A 27,149-nucleotide genomic window follows, 5' to 3' on the forward strand; every position below is an offset into this window, starting at 1 on the left:
CCTCAAATGCAACCTATACTGCAGCTCACAGCAACGCTGGTTCCTTAACCCACTGATCAAGGCCAGGGATCGAACTGGCATCCTCATGGATTCTAGTCGGGTTTGTTACCGCTGAGCCACAAAGGGAACACCCGGAAAAATATTCTACTATCGCTGTCCCACAATAGAATCATCTACTTCGTAGAGTAGGGCGTTTCCCATCGCTTGAAGGAGATCAACCGACATAGACAGCAACATACTAGGGATGTTCTAGAAGGACCAAGGCCTCCAATTCTACCATTATGTGACAACTCCATAGATGCCCAAAGCTTCACCTTCTCCACTGCTAACTGCAGATCTTAATTTATTGGGATTAAGTCAGCATGAAGTTCAGATTCAAACTGGCTATTTAGCTGCTGCCAGTGGTTTCTTACCTTTGATGTAGACCCTAGGCAGGATGTTTTGGAAGGGTGCAGCATGGAGCAAATCACAGACTTCCTCCTGAGACTGCAAAGAGAGATGGAAGGAAAGAAAGAGATAGCCATTTTTAGTTTAAATCAGGTAGAATCTCATTACTAAAAGCTTGAATACTGGAGGCAGCCAGACCCGGGTTCAAATCCTAGCTCTTATGCTTAACTAGTTGAGGGATCTTATTTTTTTTTTCAAGGCCTCACCTGTGGCATATGGAAATTCCCAGGCTAGGGGTACCAGAGCGGCAGCTGCCGGACTATGCTATAGCCATGCAGAATCCGAGCTGCGTTCATGACCTACGCTGCAGCTTGCAGCAAGGCCAGATTCTTAACTCACTGAGTGAGGCCATGGATGGAACCTGTATCCTCACGGACACTATGTCAGGTTCTTAACCCACTGAGTCACAACAGAACCTCTAGCTGTGGGATCTTAAGCAAGTTACTTAACTTCTCTGAGCCTATTCATTTATCTGCAAAATGAAGATGAGAACAATACCTATTTTAATGGGTTGCTGTGAGGATTAAGTGAGAGAATGTGCAGCCTCAGGACAGAGTCTCTGCACATAATGAGCATGCAATACATTTTCACTGCAGTCTTATAAGGAGATTGTTGAAGAATTCAGTGGCAGTGGGATCAAATAGTGACGACAGGCCCAGACTGTATTCACCTGGTTGGCTGCGAGACCTATGGGCGCAAAGCAGGTCGCTGGACCAATTGTCCAATCCAGTAGTGCAGGGTGACTCTGGGTGAAGGGTTAGGTCTGGTCAGTTTTCTCCAGCCCAGACTCCACTAGGGTGAACCCAGACAGACAGGTTTTGGTGGGGGCTTGTTATGCATAAAAGTATACTTAAAAGCAAAATGGTTGGAGGGGAAAGTCTGGGGAGGACAGAGCTGGAAGATAGGGTCTAACAGGCTTCCTACGCCAGGACCAGCTCATGATGACTGATTGCAGAGCACAGAGTGGGGAGGGGGACCCAGACTAGACGAGCCGCTCTCCGTGCGTCTTGGTTTCTCCTCTTTAAACCGTGGGGTTTGAATTGGCTAAGATCCAGCTTTCATTCAACTCTTGGATTCTAAGATGCTCGGAAAAATCAGGATTGTGAGTTCCCTTGGCTTTCTCTGCCAGGCACAGGTGGAAGAGTCCCCACCTAGAAGTCAGGTAGGATAGCTGCTCGTGAAAGAAACCTCCAAACTCCTTTTAGTCCTTGAAGTGAGGATAACAGGAGGACACGTAAACTTTCTAGAGGGACCTGCCTGAGCTGAATGTAATCCTCAGTTCCTTAGGCAGAGGGGAAACGCCTTCACTTTCTTCATTAATCTGTTTCTCCCCAAACCAGGGAATCAAGTAACTTGACCTTTATTGCTATGTCTATGCTTAGATTCTCTGGTTCATCATGTAATCTGAAAACGTGGCTATTGATTATCCAGGCTATTCTTAAATTCATAAACATGGTAGATGATACTGATAGATTTTTGAATGATGACCAGCCCTGCATTTCTGGGATAAATCTCACTTGACTGTGATGCATTATCCTTCTTAAGTATTGTTGGATTTTATTTGCTAACACTTTGTTGAGAGTTTTTCCTCTTTATTCATTAGGGACATTGATTCACAGGATTCCTTTCAAACGTTTTTGGTGTTGGTATTAGGGTTATGCTGACCTTGTAAGGTCAGCTGGAAAGGGCTCCCCTCTCTTCTATTTTCTGGAAGAGATTACGCAGAATTGGTATTATTTCCTCCTTAGACGTTTGGAGGAATTCATAACTGAAACCATCTGTATCTGGAGTTTTATTAGAAGGTTTTCTTTTTTTTTTTTTTAAATAGGTACAAATTTCTTTTCTTTTTCTTTCTGATCTTTTTAGGGCTGCACCCAAGGCATATGAAGTTCCCAAGCTATGGGCTGAATTGCAGCTGCAGGTGCCGGCCTATGCCATAGCCATAGCCACAGCCACAGCCACTTGGGATCCAAGCCGAGTCTGCGACCTACACCATAGCTCATGGCAATGCCACTGAGCAAGGCCAAGGATCAAACCTGCATCCACATGGATACTACTCAGGTTTGTTTGCCGAGCCACGACAGGAACTCTGGTATACAATTTCTTTAGAAGATACAGGACTATTCAGGTTATGGATTTTTTTTTTCTTGAGTTTGAGGGGGGTGGGTTTGACAAAAAGACTTGATTCCTTTCATTGAAGTTTAACTTATGGGCATAGGGTTGTTTACAGTATGCCTCTTTTGTCCTTTTGATGTTGGTGGGATCTAAAGTGATGTAATTTGTGTCTTCTCTTTTTTATCCCCCCATGGTCAGTCTGGCTAGAGGTTTATCAATTTTATTGATTTTTTTCCCAAGAATCAGCTTTTAGTTTCATTTATATTTCCCTACAGTTTTTCCACTTTCAATGTCACTGATTGCTGTTCTGATCTTTATTATGTCTATTTCTGCTTGCTTTGGGTTTAATTTGCTTTTCTTCAATTTCTTATGGTGGAAGCCTAGATCACTGATTGAACACTTTACTCTTTTTTTTTCTTTTTACAGTTGCACCTGTGGCATATGGACGTTTCCAGGTTAGGGGTTGAACTGGAGCTGCAGCTGCAGGCCTACGCCACAGCAACACCAGATCTGAGCCACCTCTGCAACCTACAGAGCTTGTGGCAATGCTGGATCCTTAAATCACTGAGTGGGGCCAGGGATCAAACCCACATCCTCACAGACACTATGGTGGGTTCTTAACCCACTAGGCCACAATGGAAACTTCTCACTCCTTTTACATGTAACAGTCAGGCTATTCTTTGATGACTCCAGGAATCAAGAGCTCAGGACTTCTGGAGGCTGCCCAACTCACTTTTGAACTCTAGTGGTTAGTAAGTTTGATTTTGTATTAAGCCAAGGTGGCCTCCCAGTAGTTTCCATTCAAGATCCTTGTTCTTAAAGTAGGAAGATTGAGGATTCCAAAGATAGAGCTGTCAAGAAATCAACTTGGCTTCCCTCCTACTCTACCCCATCAAATAAACATCTTAAGCTCATCAGAAACAAAAAAGACCCTTGTTCTGCTCCCCCCTCAGAGTATCACTGAATGTGTCTTTCTAATCAGTATCTTCAGCCACCCTTCCATCTCTCTCCTCCTTTCAGGGCCTAGCCCCTCACAAGAGCTTTCAGTTCTCTGCATTTCCTGGAAGCAGGAGGCCCAATTCCACCACGCCATGGCAATGGCTCTGGCAGAGACTCCTACTGCTCTGTCACCAAGTTCAACGTCCTCGTACTACGTCATCTCTAATGTATTAGGCACTGTCCTCCCTCAGCTACTATGACAAAGACTTCTGCAGGCTTCCATCATTTTCAGATTCCCTTTTTTAATTCTTTTGCAGGTCTGACTTCTGTCCATCCTTTAAATGTTGTTTTGTCCCCCAAGTCTCACTTTGTTTCTCTTTTCTCCTCACTTTATTGTCTCAAGTTGGTCTCACTTGCTCCCATGATCACAAGCACTGCCCTTGATTCATCAACTCTGTACTTCCAGACAGACTTCTCTTTCAAGCTCCAGATTTGCAGATCTGCTTCTTTACTAGCTGTTTCCACAGCTCCACATTCCTAAAGCTGACCTTCTTCCCTTCTTCCCTGAGGTTCCTTTGCTCCCAGAGTGGCAGTCATCTCCTCATCTGCCCAAGCCTCAAACCTGGGGCTCATTTCCTCTCTCTTCTTCACATCCCACGACCAATAAGCCCTCATACATCTCTGATTCTCTTCCACACGGACCACAATACTATAAGAGTAGTAAGATCTTTAAGAGTAAAGATGCCATCTCTATTTTTGCCTGTTCTACCTAGTGCCTAGGACACTCAATAACTACTTGTTAATGAATGTATATTTGTTAGACCATATTGTTTTGGCCCTGCCTGCAGCATGCGGAAGTTCCCCAGTCACAGATTGAACCTGTACCACAGCAGTGACAATACCACATCTTTAACCCACTGCACCCCCAGGGAACTCCTGTACCATGTCTCTTAAATGAATTAATGAACTTATTTATCCACACGACTCCTCCCTAAGTAGGCATACTATTGGAAAACATCCATTCATCCAACAAACATTTATTGAGTACCAGGCAGTGTCCTAGGCTTTGTAGATATGATGTTGAACAAGTTAGACTAGCTTTGGGCACTCAGGTAATTTACACTGTAATTGATAGAGATAAAAAAAGTAAACAAATTCAAAAATTTCAGAGTGATAAAACACAACAGGCTACTAGGCTACAGAGTGACAAGGAGTGGGAAGGGACTGCTTGAGAGATGGTGTTAGGGAACATCTTTTTGAGGGGAAGAAATAGAATAAAGTGAAGGAGCCAGCCATAGAGATATGAGGTAAGAGCATTCCAGTGCAAAGGCCCTGGGGCAGGGAGTAAACTGGAGTAAAGTGACGCAAGGAATCATAATAGGGTCTAGGGCCCTAATGGTAGGGAAGGACCAGATCACATGGGGCCTTGAAAGCATGGTATGAAGTCCAGATTTTATTTTAATTGCGATGAGGAATTATTCAAGTATTCTGAGCAGAGGATTAGTACACACTGCCCTATTGCCAAGATTTCTGATCTTTCTTTTCTTCTAAAAATTTCAGTGGCTCCTAGAAATGTCCTATTACTAGAAAAGCTGCCCCTTGCATGAACCGTCGACTTTCTGTCTTGTCAGTGTGAACACAATTGACGTTAGAAGCCACCTTCGGGGATGGAGGTAGGGGCCTCTACAGTAAGACCAATGCTGCTGCTTTTTTCATTTTACTTGATGAGCTTCCACTTCAGATTTCCTTGGGGGAAACAGGAGAGTTCTGTCTACTCCCCTCTTCACCCTGTACCCCGACCCCGCAGTTTGCACACTGCAGGACCTGAGGTTCCTTGGGGGTGCCTGTACTCCTCCTGCTTCCTGTGTGTTCTCTGCCTTGTAACAACTGTCATTGGTTAATGAAGGTGAGGAAAGAGAGAAGGATGTGGTTTCCTCATAGAGGTGGGAAAGCAGGTGCCTGGCGGGTGGGATGAGCTATGCAGCCATGGGCATGATGAGATGGCTACAGGCCCTGCAGCACCTTCTCTGGAAGGTGTTTGTTGGGCATTTGTGAGCTGAGACCACTGCGACTGATAAAAAGGTCCTGTTCAGACCACACAACAGTCTGTGTCAGGGATCCAAACAGGCTTCCCTGTGGGCACCTATGCTGAGGCCGACACCCCTTCTTGTCTAGTCTCTATCCTAAAGGCTCAAACTTGGCCTTCCACTCTGCTAGGAACACAGCTGGACCCTGGCCTGGGATGGCCACCATGAGTGGGCTTCTTCCCTATTCCTCCTGGTTCTTTCTGCTCCAGCCATAGTAGCTTTGTCTTATTTGATGCATTCTTTGCACTCTCATCACTGAATTTTTGCCTTCTCTCTGGAAAGCTCCCTAACCTGTCTTTCTCCCATTCCCTTAGCTTAGTAAATTCCCACTCGTCTTTCAGATCTCAGCGCAAGCATCGTTCTTCCAGAAGACTTCTTCAACCCCTTCAACACCTCCCTGCCCGTGCAGGTTCCGTGGTTAGGTTTCTTCAAAGAACCAAGCAGTTGTCCTTTCCAGAATCCGAACTCAAGCTCACATGTGACTATTTGATTACTATCTACCTCCCCCTACTGGAATGTAACCTTCAGGAAGGTAGGGATAATATGGTTTATTTTTGACCATGTTTTATTCCCAACAGTCAGCACAGTGCCTGGCAGACAGCAAATGCTCACTGATCATGTGGAATAAAAGTTGAAGGTCTGTGGCATGTACGGAAACTGAGACTTTGGGCAGAATCTTTCCTACTTTGGGTTTTCTTGCATAGATGTTCCCCTTATCACTAAGGGAAGTCGTTTCTCCTCGATGTTGTTGATTTCCCTGCATGGACACCATGTGAAATATTTCTAAGAAACGGTCCATGGAGCAGGGTTTTCAGGTGTTTTTTTATTTTCTAGTGCTCTTTCTCCCGTTTTTTCCCAACTTGTATGTATTTACTAAATTTTCTACAAAAAATTAACCCTGTAAAAACTCTGAATTCTTAACTTTAAAGGAAGGATCTTTTAGGTTTCTTCCTTTTGGGGTCTTGACGCTGGAATCAGAGGGAAGGAAAGAAAATCCTAGCGTGACGCTTGGTTCAGGAAGGAACAAGGTTTGCATGGGATTAATAATATTAGTAAATACTATTTGCTTTTGTTTTGTCTTGAGGCTACACTTAAAGACGGATCACAGATGCAGAATGAAGTACAAATGTAACAAAACATACAGCTGTGATGATATGAAAGTAAAAGCAGAGCTGACAGGAGGAAGAAGGTGAAGTGTCGGCAGCGCAAGTTAGGAGTACCAATTTCTCCATCTTTCACGGAAAGAGTCAAGGTATTAAATGATGTTACCAAAAAAGGCAATAGAGAGGTATGCCTATCAACTTCAATGACAAGGAAAAACAGTGGAAGTAATGCATAATACAATCGAATATTGAGAGGGCAAGAGGGGAGAGATATGAGGAGCTAAAATCTCATCTTTCTAGCTAGGGAGTCACTAAGGATGTTTCAAGTTGCTAATTAAGGAAGGGACATCATTAAGAAACCATATTATTAAGCACTATGGACATAACGACTAGAAGAACTAGAAACAGAAATGACTAAAGCAGGCTGCCCTGGGGATTGGGGTCCAATGGGGAGAGATGCAGTGGAGCCAAGAATGATATTTTCCATCATAAGCTCGTCTGTATTATTTATCACGTGCAATTAGGAACAATTTAAATGAAACAAAATGAAGAGGTTGGATTAAATGGTCTCCACGGGTCCTTCTCTAGGCTCTGTGCCAGGTGCTTTATTGTCTGCCTGATGCCTCTGAACATTCTGTGACATGAGTCTTATGATTGCTTCCTATGTGTGGGGATGCTGAGACTCTTGGGAAGATGGAGTGTCCCAACCAGGTCCACACGGCAATCAGGAAGCAGTAGGGCTGACACTGAGACCCAGGGCCGCCTCATCTCCACACTCACTGCTTTTCCATAGCAGCCCATGCAGTCAAAACCTTGAGAAGCTTGAAATTGGCGCCCCCCCCATCATACATACACTTCACGAAAAACATATTCTGATTATTAAAAACAGAAACAGGAGGAAATTACTTAAAAATCTCCATACCTGACAAACTGTTTAGCCTCACTCATATCTGATTGGACCACATCATGTGTTGTTTTCTGGCCAGAGAAACTAACATTCTTTCAACAAAAAAGTGTGACAAGTATATGCAGTTCGAAGAAGAATGAAAGGAGTATTGTGTCATCTTCTTGCTGAAGCAACAGGAAATTACTGAAATCTTTGTTCTCTAAACTCCGGAGGTAACCTCCATCCTGAATTTGTGTAAATAATTTCTTCATGGGTAACTCATTTTTGAAGTTCTACTCATGTGATTTCAGGTAAATAACTGGACTACTCATGTGGCCAACACATTCCTATAAATTCCTTCTTCCCCCAATGCTCCCAAACCACAGTTCTCCACTCTTGCTTATCCATCCTGCAAAGCCCCATTCGAGTTCCACCATCTAGGAGTCTTCCAAGTCCCTTCCATCTGCACTAGTTTTCTTGTTCAAAACGGATCAGATACACACTCCTGTATAAAACAAATGACAAGAATCTACTATAGAGCCCAGGAAAATCGACTCAATAGTTTGTAATAATCTATATGGGAAAAAAGAACAGATATATTTATGTGACTGATTCACTTTGCTGTACACCTGAAACGAATACATTCTAAGTCAACTCTACTCCAATAAAATTAAATAAATAAAAATATCCAAATAAAACTGCTCAGAGCCGTTACTCATTCAGGTCCTCCACCATGGTTTCCACAGGCTGAGCTCTCTAATTCAGGCCCAGCCCAGGGTGATCCTGAAGCCAATCAGAGTGGCATTTCATATCCCATGCACACACTCAGAGTCTTCTTGGAGGGACCAGCCATACTCAGGATCTGCATTTTACCTCATATGAAAGGCCAAGAGGAATATAGAGAACAGGGGTGTGATATTATCTAGAGACCAAACAAGGAAGGGCCAGATTCTCAACATTCTCATTCTGACCTGGACATAGCCTGAGCAGAAACAAAGTCATTCATTCATTCCAACATTCGGCCAATAAGAGGCATCTATCACCCACGAGCCTCTCTGCAAGGTGCTGGACATACAACAGTAAGTGAGGCAGGCCTAATGCGTGGTCCTCATCAAGATGATGAGGAAAACAAGATGGGGAGTTCCCGTCGTGGCGCAGTGGGTAACGAATCCGACTAGGAACCATGAGGTTGCGGGTTCGGTCCCTGAGCTTGCTCAGTGGGTTACTGATCCGGCGTTGCCGTGAGCTGTGGTGTAGGTTGCAGACGCGGCTCGGATCCTGCGTTGCTGTGGCTCTGGCGTAGGCTGGTGGCTCCAGCTCCGATTCAACCCCTAGCCTGGGAACCTCCATATGCCGCGGGAGCGGCCCAAGAAATAGCAAAAAAAAAAAAAAAAAAAAAAGAAAAGAAAACAAGATGGGCAGTTCTAGTAAGTGCTACAGTTGGGGCTCGCAGGGGAGCTATGGGAATGTGCAACAGGAATAACCAATCCAGACTGCTGGGGAGGATGAAGGGAAAGACTCTCTGGAGAAGAAGATGCTACACTGACACCTGAACCAACACTAAGTGTTGCACAGGTGAGGGTAAACAGCACCTGCAAAAGGTCCATAAGCAAGAGGGACCACGCTGGGGGCAGGGGCTGAGAGCTGACTAAGACTGAAGCTTTCTGTGCTGGGGGAAGGTGGCATGAGAAGGGGAAGGAGGGGTGAGCACAAAGCAGGGCAGGAGGATCTCGTAAGCCTTGCGTAGGTGTCTGGATGCCATCCTGATGTTTCAATCAAGGAAATGCGAGGATCCCATCTGTAGTTTCATCTTTTTGGGTGCAAGAGAGAAAAATCACATTGGAGGAGGGCAAAGGAGGTGTTAGAATAGGTCAAGCAAGAGATGGCAAGGCTGGAGTCGTGGCAAAGGAGATAGAAAAGGGGGAGCAGATACCAGAGACCCAACGACAGCTGGATGAGAGAGCAGAGGCGGAGAGATGACCTCCATGCTGAGCTGTTCAGAGGGTCAGAAGGCACAGCGAGCTGAGACCAGATCAGGGCAAAGTGAATTTCTGTGGACATCAAAGAGAAGATGTCTAAAAGGCAGCTAGACATAGAGTCTGGGTTCCTGCAGAGTCTGGGGAGTGAATCCAGACTTGGAAATGATTTAATTATAAGGCACTGCACATCCTTTCGGATATAAGCAGGGTGTAAGTAAATATAGTAGTACTTTTTTTTATAATAAAGAAATGTGCGATAAGCTGTAGCTGAGACCTCCCAGGAGTCACCTGCTGACCTCCTAGGCTTGGTCTGACCTGTGACTTAGCTGACCTGGTCACTGCACCTACAGGACAACCATCTTTTCCAAAACCCACCTTACCCTGCTCTTTCATTCCACTCTACTTGCTGAGTTTTACAGCCCTGGATGAACAGAGATCTCTCCTGAGAGAGACAGAGGCTGAAGGTTCCATGTGCCTGTAGCAAGGTTCAAGTTGGAAACACTGATTTTCACATCTTTTGTGTGTGTGTGTGTGTGTGTGTGAGAGCGAGCTTTTTAGGACTACTTGTGTGGCATGTGGAAGTTCCCAGGCTAAGGGTCAAAGTGGAGCTGCTGCTACCAGCCTACACCACAGCTCACAGCAATGCTGGATCCTTAACCCACTGAGTGAGGTCATGGATCGAACGTGCATCCTCATGGATACTAGTGGGGTCATCGGGCTCGTTACCACTGAGCCACAAAGGGAACTCCTGACTTTCAAATTCTAAGTGACCAATCAGACCCAGCTGAGTGGCAAACAGCCTCACCACCTGAGTTTTCCTTACTCATCATGAAGCCCAGTGGACCCTGCCACCCAGAATACATCTTCAGAACCACTGGACTGCACACGCAAAACACGGGGTGTTAGGAGGGAGAGGCTGGGCCTGCAATGTGGCCAATGCAACAGCAAAGGACCCCAGGGAACTACGTTCTTTGCTAATCACTGGGACGTGTAAACAGCAAATTCCTGGACTGGGGGAAAAAGTGGAATTGAGCCTGAGTGTTAAGTGGAACAGAGACCTAGCACAGTTTTCCTTCCTTCATGTTGCCTTGAAATGGAAACAGCGTACTGGTTAACAATATCCCCTTGGCGTCCTCTGCCTCGTTGTACTCCCTTGCTCTACGGGACTGTCTATCTCACGAAGAGAAGTGGGAATTTCAGCCGCCTCCCAGATACCAAAGCAGGACAAACTGTAACGCTAGAAGGTTAAGGACAACTGGGCAATTTCCAGGGATGCCAGACCACTCTGCTTTCTTTGGGAGATAAGGATGTGTTTATTTGAGGGGAGGGGGAAGGGGTCTCCAGCAGAGATGACAAAAAGGGATCAATCCAGGGCTGCTGTAAGCAGATTATGCATGTAGTGTACTGCCTGAGGGGATCCTGTCCTGGGGGAGGCGGGTAACATATCGCAGACCTCAGAGATACATTCTTTACGATGATTGTTCTATAAAAATAAGTATTTATGATAATATTTCAAAAGGAGGTGGAACATCTTGAGAAAGGACACCTTTTCATGGTTTGCCCAAAGGCAGCATATGTAGCAGGGATGGTCCTGGGGTCCCCTCATGCACCAACCATGATCGAGAGGCAGGGGTTGCTTCTAGAGAGGATTCTGACATCGCCCTTGGGCTCAGCCGGGAGCATCATTAATGTCAGCCTTGGGCTTGAACAGTGGCAGTGGCATTTAAGCTACGCACGCGTTGTCCTTGATTTCCAAGAACCATCATCCCCAACATTTTAATCACTTCACCTGTGTTACTGGACATTTGTCGTCTTCTTCTGGAAGTGCACCCAATACTTAATTCAGCCTCTGGGAAAAGGATATCTTTTGAAAAACTATTAATTTAGTGGACATGTTTTTTCCCCCAGGTATATTCAGATATAATTTATATATTATATTCTAAGCTTAAGGTATATAGCGTGATGACTGATACACACATCGTGAAATGACTGCCACAATAGGTTATGTAATGCATTCTTCACCCCACACAATTACCATTTTTGTTGTGACTGTGGTCGTGAGAACATTTAAGATCTACTCTCCTAGCAGCTCTCCAGTACACAATATAGTATTGTTAACCACAGCCCCCACGGCAATGCCTTCGATCCCAGATATATTTTTAAGGTTGTCTTCTAGCCCCTTTCTTTCTGGCTATTTTTGAAAAAATAGAAAATGGAAATAAATAATACACTTTTTTTCTATAAAAGGAAAAATGTATAATCCCATCATCCAGAGGTCATCACCGATAATCTTTTGGGGCTTATCCTACCAGGTTTTTCCATGCATTAAACATCTAGGCATATATTTTATTTATTTATTTTTATTGTGTTTCTAGGGCTGCACCCGTGGCATTTGGAAGCTTCCAGGCTAGGGGTCAAATCGGAGCTGTAGCCGTCGGCCTACACCGGAGCCACAGCAACTTGGGATCCAAGCTGTGTCTATGACTTATACCACAGCTCATGGCAACGCTGGATCCTTAACCCACTGAATGAGGCCAAGGATCGAACCCACATCCTCATGGTTGCTACTTGGGTTCGTTAACCACTGAGCCATAACGGGAACTCCCTAAGCATATATTTTAAAATAAGAATGGCATATACAATATTGTTCTTCTGTAATCTACTTGTATCAGAGTATTCTATTAACATCTCCTCAGGTATAGTCCAGTTTCTACGTCACAGTCCAGAGTTTTGACTTCAGTGATTTTCCCTCCCTCCCTCCCACTGACCTGGAGCAGGTCTTTTAGTTTCTCTTTCCTGAGTGATCTTCCTATTCCTCAAAATTATTTGATAAATGAGTACACCAAAGTTCTGGCTCTCACAGCATCATCTTTCTTACAATCAGTCTCAGCAGATTCTGTTATTTTAGTGGGGTTTCTAGAGATTATATAACATTTCAAATTGACAAAGTTCCTAGTAGGAGAATTACAGACATTGGGATAAGAAACCAGAAGAGATGCTCTTTTGGGGGGATGCTCTTGGTGCCCCCTGAATTTTAACACCAAGAGGGTACATGCCAGCAAGCATCAGAGTAGACACCAAGGAAAGTAAGATTTGGCCATGGTCCTGATACAGACTTTCAGGGCCCCTCAGATTCTGCATCTCTAGCCTGACATCTCTGGCCATGTGATTGAACTGTGGAGGAAGAGATGGGTAATAAGAGACAGGGTTCGGGGAGCAGGCATGGATGAATTCTCTGGGCATCACAGGTCAAAGCTTGGAGTTCGAATTTTAAGTACTATGAGAAGCCACCTGTCAGTTTTAAGCAGGAGAGGCATGTTCTGATTTACAGTGATGATGTTTTTGCTGCTACATAGGCCAATCAGCTCTTTTTATCCCCTAATGTGTTACCTCCTAGCAAATTTCACCCTGAGCAAGAATGCAAAGGCAGTGACTCTCAAAGAAAACATTTCTCTTTTTTTCTTTTTTGGCTGTACCTTCAGTACATGGAAGTTCGTGGGCTAAGGATCGAATCTGAGCCACAGCTGCAGCAATGCTGGATTTTGAACCCACTGTGCTGGGTCGGGGATTGAATCTGTGCTGCTACAGACACCACCACATCCTTAACCCACTGCACCGCAGCGGGGACTCCCGGAAACATTTCTCTTAAACCAAGCACAGGGAGAAGGCACTGTTATTTTCTTTCCTTTAAAAGATCCAGAAGCAGAGGGAAAGTCTCCCCACCCACCAGGTCCCCTGGGAAGAGGGCAGCCAACAGCAGTGTCCTGAGTGCTCCCCGCCAGGCGCTCACAAACCTGAGTGGCCTCCTAATTTGGACTGGCTGGCTTCCCCAGCTTTGCCTTTTCATGATCCCGAACTCCTATTTCCTGCTCACAAATCAAACAGATGGGCAGCCTGAGAGTCGTGGCTGAGTTCCGCACTAGCAGATGCCTCTATCAATTAAAAAAATGAGGTCAGAGGTAGCTCTGGGGCACATGTTACCAAGAATAAATCTCACCAACTAGCGGAAGGAGCTGAAAAACAACAACAACCGTCATAACTTTTCTTCCTCCTTACACACCATGACCTTGTCTGCTCGGTGACCCTTATTCTTTCCAGATTGCATGATGCAGTTTCCTTTACACCCTCAAGTCTGTGTTATGAAAAATGTTAAATACACAAAGCATTTGAAAGAACAATGAACACCTCCATAGTCTCAATGTAGCGTCGCAGTGAACGTTGTGCCCTATCTGCTTTGGGATGCTCTCAGATTTAGTGAATGATGTGCAAGTCTGCTGAAGCCACTGCATCACTCAGCAATACACACTTCAGCACGCAACTCCTGCAAAAGAGGACATCTTCCTACGTAACCTCAGTATTGCGATCACCTACACTACACTAACATTTTCTTAGTTTTTCCTAAGGTATTCCCCCCCCCTTTTTATTTTAAGCCCACACCTACAGCCTATGCAAGTTCTCAGGCCAGGGATCGAATCCAAATCAGAGCCACATCTTTAACCCCCTGTGCTGGGCCACAGATCCAACTGGCAACGTCACAGAGACAAGCCAGATCGTGAATCTACTGTACTATAGCAGGAGCTCCTAGGCTCTGGCTCTGGGTGGAAAAACTCTGAATCAGTTTTAGTTGACGCTCTAAATAGTATTTCCTTAAATGACATTCTGAGTTTGGAGGCAACAAAAAGACAGTAATACTAACATGAACACTTTCTGGGGGGGGGACTGACTCCAGTGAGTGTGGAGAAATGAGCTGGAAAACTGGAGGTGGAACCCCCACCACCACAGGAATCCCTTCCCTGGCTTTCCGGAGGGAGGAGGGGGGAACTGGACCCAACGAGAGAGCACAGCAGTCTAAACATTCCCTTATATGGCTGCACATAAGGTCAGTGTGTTTCCTGCAGACTGAGGTGAAGCCCCAAGGACACAGGGCCCGTGGAGCAGTCATGAAATTAGGCTTCTCACATCTACCTCCATCTTCCTCTGCACAGAAAGTATGAGCTGCAGCCTCCAGCCCCGCAAGGGGAACTCCGGGTGCAGTGGAAAGCTCCCTGGTGGTATGCTCCCTCTGCTTCTGCTCCGTGGGCCCCTCACTTCCAGGAGCTCCCTGGAGCCCTGGCTGAATAAATCATTTAATCTTATCTAATGTGTGTCTCTCCTCCCCATCTGTGCCTCCTTCAAACCATGCTATTCATTACTATGTCTCACCTCCACCCCTGCTCCCTCTTACCCTCCGAATTGCCAAGGAGAAAAAGAATGATTATTCTGGATTAGACTCCTGCCTGGGAAGGATCTACAGCCAGGAAACTGACCAAGAAAGCAGTTTTTCCTTCCCCCCAAATGCGTGTCAATGTCGCCCAAGGTTTGCATTTTCCAAAGGGTGGGAAATGGGGGTACAAGGCAATGGAAGGTCCTAAGGGTGAGTCACGGCAAGAACATTTTTTTCCTTTTGCGTTTCCTATTCATCTTTCTGACAACTCTAATGAGAGTGTCTCCATTGGGAACCAGCATGTCTTCCCATTTCTATAACATTTGCTAATCTCTGTTTTTAACAGAGAGAATGCACAGGCCTTAGGCGCAGGGCCTACACCAGCAGAAACTGGAATTATATCAGCTATATTGTTTTGACAATTTATTATTCTGGTTGTTTTCTAATGACAGCTAGAGATAATGACTTTTTTTTTTCCAGTGGAAGTAATATGAAGTTTCCTTTTAAAATAAGTTTAAGTTAAAAAGCTACTTTAGGGAGTTCCCTCTATGGCTCAGCTGTTAACGAACCTGACTAGGATCCATGGGGATGTGGGTTCAATTACTGGCCTTGCTCAGTAGGTTAAGGATCCAGTGTTGCCGTGAGCTGTAGTGTAGGTCACAGATCCAGCATTGCTGGCAGCTGTAGCTCTGATTTGACCCTTGGTCTGAAAACTTCCATATGCCACGGGTGGGGCCCTAAAAAGCAAAAAAAAAAAAAAAAAGCAAAAAAAAATTATGTAAATAACAGGACCAGTGGTGTGCGTGGTGTGCAGATAGAGCAAGAGAACACATCACCGACTAAGCCCTGGTGATGCTAGTTAAGAGGATGCCTTCTAGAACAGAGGCTCTCTATCCTGGTTGTACATCACAATCGCGTGTGTAGCTTTAAGGCCTTTTACCTGGGCCCACTGGCAAAGATTTTGTCTTCTTTGAAGTAGGAAAGGGCTCAAACATCAGGGTATTTTAGGAGCTTGGGGGGGATTTTAATGAGATAATTAAACTACCTCCCAGATGTTTGGAGACCTATGGCACTTAGTAGAGCCAACTGCATGATGACCTCCAAACTCTCAGCTTCTAGGCATCCTATCCACCAGTCTCCTTATAGAAAAGTCATTGAGGAGTTCCCCTTGGGGTGCAGTGGAAACAAATCTGACTAGTATCCATGAGGACAAGGGTTTGATCCCTGGACTTGCTCAGTGGGTCAGCTATCTGGTGTTGCCATGAGCTGTGGTGTAGGTTGCAGATGTGGCTCAGATCCCGCGTTGCTGTGGTGCAGGCTGGCAGCTGTAGCTCTTAGTCTGGGAACCTCCATGTGCTGCAGGTGCGGCCCTGAAAAAAAAAAAAAAAAAGGAAAGCAAACTCTTCTATACAGAAGTGAGTAACCAAAGCTCTGATTTCATGGCCATAACCGGCAAGGATAATAAAACAAACAGGACATGTTTCAAGGACCATAACCGGCAAGGATAATAAAACAAACAGGACATGTTTCAAGGACTGTAGTGGCTTTGGACAAAGGTGCCTGACCGCTTTAGTCGCCCCCTCTCTTGAAGATTTTTGAGGATAAACATCTGCTCATCATCTAGGATGGAGATGACATGCCCCCCCCCCACCACTGTGGAGACCCCAGGTAACGAGCTCTGTGTAAGAGCTCGCCTGGGAAGTCTTTCCTGTCACCCCCTCCTCTGGGTTTCAAGGATCAATGCTTGTTTGATGACTCTTTTCATTCAGTGGTTGTGTGCACCTAGACCAGCCAGCTCCAAACTTTTTGGACCACACCCTTTGGTTAGTAAAATTGTGAGCCAACACTTCAACTGACACATGTTTATTTGAGCAACTCTTAGACAGCTGTCACTGTTGAGCGGTATGTTAATACCCAGGAGGGCTTCATTTCTTTCTTTTTAGTAAGTGCCTAGTTAGAGGCCCTGAAAGCATCCTGTCCAACCCTGGAGGGCTAGGGTTGGAAGATGCAGGGTGCAGAAGGTGAGTAGTGCCATCCAGGAAGGGACCACATCCAGTGATCTCTGAGCCCAGGAGTCTCACACACTGCCTGCTTGTGGATGGGTTCACGGTCATGTCTGCAGAACCGATGCCTCTTAATGATGGGCCATTTTTGCCAGATACCTGATGTGCCAGTGAGCCTAACAGGTTGTTTCCCAGATTATGGTGGGTCTGAAACTACAGAGCCATGGAAAGGAAAGGTATTACTGGGAGTCAGGATGCCTTTCCACAAATCCTGGTTTGTTTTCAGTTAAAACAAAACAAAACAAAACACTACTGGGCTCTGGGTTTGGGCTGGAGGAAACACTTAGAGTCAGGCCAAGGGGTGCTGCTTGGTGGGACCTGAGCGCAGGGACAGAATGCATGTCCTGGTAACTGGGGATGGCTTTTCTCAGGGAGAAGGGTGAAATAACCCTGGATCAAGCAGAAGTGGAATAGGGAGTGAGAGTCTGAGGCGGGCGGTGGAGGGTGGATGTGCCTCAGGATCACGTGCATGTGTTAAGTGTGGGAGTATTTCCTCTTGAGGAAAAAAGCAGCAAATGCTCTTTGTGCTAAATTCAAACAATAATTTAGGGTGTACAATAAGAAGTAGAAAACTCCTACTCCCTGTCCCCTGCCTCCATCACACCCCATAGAGGTAACTGCTCTTCTCAGCTTGGGACTTTTATAACTAAAAGTAAAAACATATATATATATATATATTTTACACACACATAACATATATATCTACATACACATATAAATATACGCATGAGTTCCCTTCATGCCGCAGCAGTTAATGAACCCAACTATGATCCATGAGGATGCAGGTTCGATCCCTGGCCTTGCTCAGTGGGCGTATGTGTAAGTCGCAGACGTGGCTTGTATCCCACGTTGCTGTGGCTGTGGTGTAGGCCCTCAGCTACAGCGCCGATTCAACCCCTAGCCTGGGAACCTCCATATGCTGCGTGTGCAGCCCTAAAATAGCATATATATATATACATATACATATATATATATATGAAATATTAATGTGCTGGAACTTAAACACACTGGAATGTGCACAGTGCTTACCTGGGTGTGGCACTGTGATTTTTGTTTTCTTTCTGCACTTCTGTGTTCTAGCCATGAATTTATTTCAGTTATGCAATCAGAAAAGCAAAATTTAAAGAAAAGGGACTGTAAAGTGGAAGCAGGAGATAGAGGGGTCAGATGTAGAGCTGGAACTAAAACAGAAACAAAAGCCAAGAGAGCCATCTGCAAAGCTCAGCGGAGCAGCTCTCTGGCCCTGATTATGAGAAGGCTAAGGATCTTGGGGTCTTGTCTCAACGCCTGCACGAGCTGTTGCTCTGAGGAGGTCAATCTTCCTCTTGGGGCCTCAGTTTCCTATCTGCACCAGATCAGTGGTTCTCAGCAGGGGGAGGTTCTGTCCTCCAAAGGATTATTAGGCAGCATCTAGGGACACTTTTGGTTGTCACAACTGGGAAGGTATGAACACTGGCCTCTAGGGGGTAGGGCCCTCGATGCTGCTCAGTGTCTGACCAAGCATGGGACATATGTACCCCACAGCCATGGGGTATCTGGCCCCAGAGGTCAGTGGTGCTGAGCTGGTGACACTTGCCCTGGATGGCCTCTGACAGCTCTCCCACCTCTGACCAGCATTCGGTTCTCTGAGTTTGGTCCCGAACTGTCCTCACCTGTAAAAATAAGTAACCCTCTCATAACTGACCAGTATGACCATGGCTCACTCACCTCTAAGGAGGAAAAAATAAACAAAAGGGTCAAAGGCAGGGAACACTTGAGCCCTGGGTGAGAGGCCCTGCAGTGAAAGGCTGTCTCCTCCCCAGAGACTCAGGCCCTCCCTCCTTCATGTGAATGAATAGGGCCCTCTCCTGGTGGGTGCTGGCATAACAGACAAGGTGCTGACGGCTCGGAAACCACAGGGAATGTGAGCAAACACTGGGTGATTGTGGAATATTTCCCTTATGATTTCTCAGGGTAAAAGACGCTATAGGAAATATTAGTGATTAGTAGTAGCATTTCCTCTAAAAACACAACAGACTTATAAATTGATACCTAACAAATGGTGCTCCATTTCTGATTTAATTCAGCAAGTATTTATTAAGAGCCTGCCATGATCAGCCCTTTGTGGACACTTGATAAATAGAGATACAGCATTATCACCACGAATTGGGAGAAAGAAGGCTTTTCAATCAGTGGTGCTGAGACAACTTGAAAAGAAATTAAATTGAATTTCTACCTCCCATTCAACACAAACATCAATTCCAGGTGAACTAATAGACTTAAATGTCTGTTAGCCTGGAAAGGCAAAACTCTCAAACCTTTAGTAGATACCCTATCTTCATGACTTGAAGAGTAGGGAAAAATTTTTTAACAAATCACACGAGCATTAACCATACAGGAAAAAGAAAAGGTAAATATGATAAACCTTAAGAACTTCTGCTTGATGTCCTGACACTAGGTGTAGAAAATCCTCAAGATTCCACACAAAAACTGTTAGAAATGATAAATGATTTCAGCAATGTAGCAGGATACAAGATTTACAGAAATCGGTCACACCTCTTTACGCTAACAATGAAATTATCAGCAATGGGATGTAAAAACCAAAAAAATCCCTTTTAAAATCACATCAAAGAAGAAAATACATAGGAATACACCTGACTAAGGAGGTGAAAGACTTATATGCTGAGAACTCTCAAATTTTTTTGTCTTTTGTCTTTTTTTTTTAGGGCTGCACACACAGCATAATGGAGGTTCCCAGGCTAGGGGTTGAATCAGAGCTACAGCTGCTGGCCTGCGCCAGAGCCACAGCAACATCAGATCCAAGCCAAGTCTGTGACCTACACCACAGCTCACGGCAATGCTGGATCCTTACCCCACTAAGCAAGGCCAGGGATCAAACCCACAACCTCATGGTTCCTAGTTGGATTCGTTTCGACTGCGCCATGATGGGAACTCCAGAACTCTAAAATATTAATAAAGTAAACTGAATTGATTCAAAGAAAGCTTATCTCATGTCTTGGATTGGAAGAATTTATATTGTTAAAACGGCAATGCTACCCAAAGCAATCTATAGATTCATTGCAATCCCTATCAAATTACCCAGGACATTTTTCACAGAACTAGAACAAATAACCCTTAAATTTATATGGAACCACAAGAGAACCAAAATTGTCAAAGCAATCCTGAGGAACAAAAACCAAGCAGGAAGCATAACCCTCCCAGACTTCAGACAATACTACAAAGCTACAGTAATCCAACAGCATGTGGTATTGGCACAAAAATAGATGTGTGGATCAATGAAACAGAATAGAGAGCCCAGAAAGAAACCCACAGCCCTACAGTCCACTGATCTTTGACAAAGGAGGCGAAAAGACAGTCTCTCTTCAGCAAGTGGTGTTGGGAAAGCTGGACAGCCACACGTAATCAATGAAATTAGAACACATCCTCACATCACACCCAAAAATAAACTCAAAATGGCTTAAAGACTTAAATGTAAGACAAGACACAATGAAACTCCTATAAGAGAACATAAGCAAAACACTCTGACATAAATCATACCAGTATGTTTTCTTAGGTCAGTCTCCCAGGCAATAGAAATAAACACAAAAAATAAATACATGGGACCTGGAGTTCCTTCTGTGGCACAGCGGAAACGAATCTGACTAGTATCCATGAGGTGGTAGGTTCAATTCCAGGCCTCACTCAGTGGGTTAAGGATTGGGCGTTGCCACGAGCTGTGGTGTAGGTTTCAGACTCAGCTTAGATCCTGTGGCTGTGGCTGTGGTGCAGCCCAGCAGCTGTAGCTCCAATCTGACCCCTGGCCTGGGAACTTCTTTCTGTATGCTGCAGATGCAGCTCTAAAAAGCAAAAAAAAAGAAAAAAGAAAAAAAAGAAAAGTGGGGGGGGTACCTAATCAAACTTAACAAGCTTTTGTATAGCAAAGGGAACCACAAACAAAAAGACAATCTTACAGAATGGGAAAAAATATTTGCAAATGATTTGACTGACAAGGGCTTAATTTCCAAAATATATAAACAGTTCATACAACTCAATGTAAAAAAAACTAACAATCCAGCTGAAAAATAGGCAGAGGACTTGAACAGACATTTCTCTAAAGAAGACATACTGACAGCAGCTACTGGGCACGTGAAAAGATACTCAAACATCACTAATTATTAGAAAAATGCAAATCAAAACTACAATGAAGTACCACCTCACACTGGTCAGAATGTTGATCATTAAAAATTTTTTACAAATAACAAATGCTGGAGAGGCTGTGGAGAAAAGGGGACCCTCCTACACTATTGGTGAAAATGTAAATTGGTATAGCAACTGTGGAAAACAGTATAGAGGTTTGTCACAAAACCGAAAATACAACTACCGTAGGAACCAGCAATTCCACACCTGGTGGTGTATCTGAAAAAAACCCTTAACTCAAAAAGATACGTGTACCCTTTTGTTCATAGCAGCACTATTTCACAAGAGCCAAGACATGCAAACAACCTAAATGTCCATTGATAGATGAATGGGTAAAGAAGATGTAGTATATAAATACAGTGGACTACTACTCAACCATAAAAAGAATGAAATAATGCCATCTGCAGCAACAAGGACGAACTTAGAAATTATCACAGTAAGTGAAGTAAGCATGCCAGAGGAAAACAAGTATTATTTTATCACTTATACATGCAATCTGAAACATGACACAAATGACCTTATCTATGCAACAGAAACAGACTCACAGACATGGAGAACAGAAGACATGTGGTGGCCAAGATTGCGAAGGAGGGATGGATTGGGAGTTTGGGATTAGCAGATGCAAACTATTATATACAGAATGGATCAACAATGTCCTACTGTACAGCTCAGCGAGCTATATTCAACATCCTATTACAAACTGTAATGGTAAGTATGAAAAAGAATGTATGTGCATATATAACTGAATCGCTTTGCTGTACAGCAGAAATTAATGCACTATAAATCAACGATACTTCAACAAGAAAAACCTGTGCTCATCAAGAGACATGCCACAGAAATGTATGTGATATATGTATCTACAATATTTAAATCATGCGTACACATCAAGAAGGAAAAGATAATCAGTAATAAAATAGGCAAAAAAAAAAAATTGAACATTTCACAAAAGAGCCTGTCCAAATGGGAATACCCTATGGAAAGAGACTCAGCACCCTTAGTCACAGGGAAATCAAAACCATTGTGAGCGATCATGACACATCCACCAGAACGGCTCTGATGGAAAAGACAGATATCCTTCATGAGGATGTAAAGACATGAAAACTCTGATGCACTGCTGAATGGGCGTGTTACCTTGGTATAACTACCTTGTGAGGCCGTCTGGCAGCATCTACTGAAGCTAAACACGTATCTCCCTATCGATCCAGCCACTCCACTATTAGGCATTTACCCAATGAAAATGAGGGCATAATTACTTTCACAATGTGAAAAATCCAATGAAGCTGAGGTGAGGGAGGGAGCAGAGAGGGAGGAAAGAAGAAAGGAAAAAAGAGACAGAAATCTGTGATCTTTGATCCAAGTAGGTGGAAGGGCCTTAAATATCTACACCGTTTCCATGGTTCTATATGGATAATACGATTCTTAGGCATGACATTGACCTAATAGATGCTGAATCACCTAGTCCCTCTTTTTTTCAGCCTGCGGAGTTTCAGAGGGTCCAGAGAGAAGACTTGCTTTGTTATTACAATTCAGCATGAGCTTTTACTTTTTTAAAACATGAGAGCATACATCCGTCAAGAGAAGCGTCCGAGAACATTCAGGTTATCGTTATTCATAATGGTACCAAACTACAAACAATCCCAACATCCACCTCCAGCAAAATGGATGATCCACCTAGGGTATGTAGTGAGAATACTGCATACCCCCTACACAGCTGACCCTTGGACATTATGGGTTTGAGCTATGTGGGTCCACTTATTCATGGCTATTTTTCAATAGTAAATCCTACACAACCACAAGACCCATGGTTGATCGAATTCACAGACTGGATCCATGGATAGGGATGGCGGATATGGAGGGCTGACTGTAAAGTTACACATGGGTTTTCAGCTGCGCACAGGTTGGGCACCTCTAACTCCCATGCAATTTAAGGGTCACTTACTGTATGTTTGTTAGACCTTCATTAAAAACACCAAGCAAACAAACAACCCACCTCACAGGTATAGATATGGTTTTCTGTACTGACATTACACCCTGAATTTTTTTATAAGCACCCACCTTAAAGAAGAAAATCTATCTTGGTCTAAATGATCAATCTTTTCACTTTATATTCCCTCCACCTACAACTTAATGATAGAGTAATAATCTCTGATTAAGAAAAAGGCAAGTCATAGAGTAAGAGAAGATATTTGCAGCGTATATACAGACATGGAACCCACACAGGAAAGAACTCTGTAAACCTATTAGAAAAAGACAACCCAAGAGACTACTAGGCAAAAGCCTTCTCACCTTGTATCCTTTAAGTTTTTCTGAAACAACTATCTATCACTCTTATGTTTAAGAGTACTTTTTAGTTCAATGAAAAACACAAACATATTTTCCTGGTAAAAAATTAGACATTCCCGTTAAGGCAAAAGTCCCTGTTGACCTTCAGCATCACCCCCCCGCCCCCACCGCCCATACCTGGAGAGAATGACTCAACTATTCAGGATACATTATCCCAGATTATTGTTTTCAATGAAGGGTTATTTTGTGGGCTTTATTTTACTCGTACAGCATCTTAATGTATATTTTGTCTTGGGACTCACTTTTTTTTTTTCACTCAACGTTATGTCTTTCACCATTTTCTTTCTTTTCTTTTTTGCATTTTAGGGCTGCACCCATGGCACATGGAAGTTCCCAGGCTAGGGGTTGAATCAGAACTACAATGGCTGGCCTACATCACAGCCACAGCAAAGTGGGATCCAAGCCACATGTGCGACCTACACCACAGCTCATGGCAACGCTGGATCCTTAACCCTCTGAGCAAGGCCAGGGATCAAACCTGCATCCTCATGGTTCCTAGTCGGGCTTGTTAACCACTGAGCCATGAAGGGAACTCCCTCTTTCACCACTTTCTATGTTGTCTGTGAAAAGCCACTTTTGTACTTCTGATCATCACCCAGCCCTTCACTGGACGTGTGTTCCAGTTTATATCGCCCTTCTCTACAGAGGGACATTCAGATTAGCTCTTCCCTCCCTTCTTTCTCCCCTCTTTATTAGTACTCCTATTTAATAAGAACAATGAATATGTCATTCAAGCATTTATTTAATGCCAACTTCATAAACTAAAATGCTCCCCAAAGCTCATGCCTCATTCTAGTCTCAGAAAGCACTGTCTTAGCTTAGGTATCTCCCCCACCGTCTAAGTAGAAAGCAGAGCACACAGCACAGCCCGGATTCTTGCATGTCCACACCAAGGACTGGGATCAAACCTACGCTTATGTTCTTTCACCTCTGTTTCTGCTGTGCTGTGTGACTTCAGGCAAGTGGCACTCTCTCTGGTTGTCCATTTCCACCCTTATGCATAGAGGGGGTTGGGACATACACACTGCAGGGGTCTCTTTCAGCTCTGGAGGTCTCTGATGCTGGGTCCTGATGTCCTCAGTGATATATGCAACTGACTACCCAGGCTGGGATACAGGAGACAGAATTTTCCTTTCCTTGTAGCCCATCCACAGTCTGCCTCTTGGGGTCTCTAAGGGGGAAGCTTAATTGATACTCCTCATGAAAGGAGGCACCGACAAGAGTCACTGGGAACTGAGGCCTCAGGGACCTGCCCTCCCCCACTTCCACGTCTCCTGGTGCTCATCTTCTGAGGCCTTGAGTGGTTTCTCCTACTTATCTTATCCCTTCTGATGGCTATGTTGCCATAGCAACCAGGCCCACTGAACCATGCTAAAATCCTGTTACCATCAAGAGGACCACTTAGCTGTCTCCAGAGTCCATTAAAGGGGAATGGAAAGGCTATTACTTTCTACAGATGAAGACAGAAGAGGCTATGTTTCAGAGACGGACAGGGAAGGGTCTGGGAGAGCATCTGGTCCAAGTCACTGGCTCCGAGATGGGGATGCTGAGGAGAGGACCAAGCCGGGTCGCTGCAGGTCACACAGTAGGAGGCAGGAATGCTTATTCTGAGCACCTGCTCTTACTGCTTCCTTCTCATTTCTCCTCTACCTTTGTTCCGCCACCTTCCAAATTCTACCCTTTTCCTGCCCCTCTCCCTGTGCCTCCTGTCTCCAAGATGACCCCTGGACAACTGCAAATAGCCTTGTCCTTTACTCACCTTACAGCTGGTTTCTTCTCTCAACAGCTAAAAGGCCTTCAAAAAAGTAAAGCAGAGCTCTCTCCAGCACCTGCCCAGCCTGCGCCTCTCCACCTCACAGCATCTAAGGCTTCCCGCAGGGCCCACAGAGCCCAGGACTGAGGCCACTTGCCTCTCCCCCCTCAGTCCCGACCACGTCTACTGACCCACTTCATTCCAGCCCACTCCAGGGTTCTCTCTGTTTAAAGACGTCAAGCTCCCAAAACGGGACTCTCTTATTTCCCCACTTATTCTTTCCCAGCATGTACCATCTGCATTCACATCTCTGATTATTTATACCTTCATCTGTCTACCTGACCAGAATAAAAATGCTTATAATTTTTCTCTTATTCATGACCCCTTACCCACCCCTTAGAATTGTACCTGCCAACACGCAGGCTCTCCATACCCTTTTGACAAATGTGTGTGTGTGGATGGACCAAGGCGGGGAAGGATGCTGAAAGATACTCCTGTTGAGTCCTGAGGATGCAACGCCCTCCTCCCTTTCCTTCCACAGGCTCCAGCTGCACAGTTACCCCCCACCTGGAGGGCTGGGCCCACCAGTGGGTGCCTCACGGCAGCAGAACAGACACAAAGGGGAGGGCGTGGTAATTCTGACCAATTATTTAGTTCTTACTGTATGCACAAAACATGCCTTAACGCCTTTCAGTCTTTAACTCCTTTAAACTTCCCCGCAGGGTAGAATCACTGTCTTCCGCCAAAACCAATGAAGACAATATCGCAGGCCCTTGCCTACGCCTGGAACGGCTGTCCAGGTCACCTCCTCAGGTCTTGTTTTATTTTATTTTCCCACTGGACCCTTCACAGCACTTGCCATGACTATAAACACATCATTTCTGGGTAAACACTTGTTCCGAGCAGGTCTGCCCTCTACCATCCAAAACACGAGGCGGGGAGACCCTGCCGTGGCGCAGCAGGAACGAATCTGACTAAGAACCAAGAGGTTTTAGGTTCCATCCCCGGCCTTGCTCAGGGGGTTAAGGATCTGGCATTGCCGTGAGCTGTGGCTTAGATCGCAGATGCAGCTTGGATTCCACATTGCTGCGGCTGTGGTGTAGGCTGGCAGCTGTAGCTCTGATTCGACTCCTAACCTGGGAACCTCCATATGCTGCACATGCAGCTCTAAAAACAACACGGAACACAAGGCGGGGTCCAGCTACCGCTATACCACAGCTCAGTGCCTGGCCTGTGGCAGCCAAAGGCTAGTTATCATGTGTTTAATGAGCAAGCGAAAAGCCCAGACTCCGATGGGCTGCCAAGGCCTATGCTAGTGAAAGGGGGCTGGGAGGGAGCCCAGGTCTGTCTGACTCCAGGGCCTGTGTCCCCCAGTGACTGAATGGTTCGACCATCTGCAACGGAGCGGGGAGAAGCGTGTGCCTGCCCTGGAGGAGAACAGGGCAGAGCTGTAGGGCCCCTGGGCAGAGGGCGCCACAGGAGCCTCAGGCATCTATGGGGCTACGGGTCCCTTCCAGCCTGGAGACGCACCAACCCCTCGGGGCTCAGGACTCACCAGCGCTTGCTCGATCAGCAGGCAGAACAGGATGGCGTTGCCCACCTCCCGCAGGCTCTGGAAGACGTCGGTTTTGAGCTCTGCGTACTCGATGATGTCCTTCAGCTGGTGGTGGAAGAACTCCAGGATCCCTGGGAGACGGAGGGGGGTGGTCAGTGGGAGGTGCCATTGTATCTGCGACACCTCATTTAATACGCGTGACAATACCATGGTCTAGGCACCATCACCCCCTTTCCAAATGAGGCTCAGAGGGGGCAAGGGGCATGCCCGTAGTCACGCCGCAAGTGGGGTGCCGGGAACGAAAACCAGAGCTTTCCTCCCCCCCTTTCCTACTCTGACTCACTCTGACCCAGCACTTGACATCTTGATATTTAGAAAAAAACACCTGGTGCCATACTTAGCGTCTCCACTTTTCCCCCGATTCAGCACAGGTGCCTTCACTATCAGGGAAGGAAAGCATGACTTCTCTGCCCAAGGGGTGAGTGGCCAAAACTCCCATA

At 45.2% G+C, this 27,149-nt stretch overlaps 1 protein-coding gene across 7 annotated transcripts in view; it reads right to left on the minus strand.

The window, feature by feature from the left end:
- CYFIP2 (cytoplasmic FMR1 interacting protein 2) overlaps positions 1 to 27,149 on the minus strand; it is a 148,657-nt gene that overhangs the window by 16,188 nt on the left and 105,320 nt on the right. For 6 of the 7 annotated variants that reach the window (XM_021076694.2, XM_021076692.2, XM_021076696.2 and 3 more), the window contains 2 exons: positions 26,650 to 26,780; positions 414 to 486 (listed from right to left, as the gene is read on the minus strand). In XM_021076694.2, the coding sequence (XP_020932353.1) occupies positions 414 to 486; positions 26,650 to 26,780 (204 nt within the window). Of the gene's footprint in view, positions 1 to 413; positions 487 to 23,565; positions 23,797 to 26,230; positions 26,781 to 27,149 lie in introns of those variants that run through there. The other variant, XR_014830982.1, reaches the window with a different exon arrangement.

Source organism: Sus scrofa, chromosome 16, assembly GCF_054392235.1.
Source record: "Sus scrofa isolate SSC_HxYL_T2T_F1_AM1 chromosome 16, Sscrofa_HxYL_maternal_Yorkshire_Landrace_v2.0, whole genome shotgun sequence".
In the NCBI taxonomy this organism is placed as follows: Eukaryota; Metazoa; Chordata; class Mammalia; order Artiodactyla; family Suidae; genus Sus; species Sus scrofa.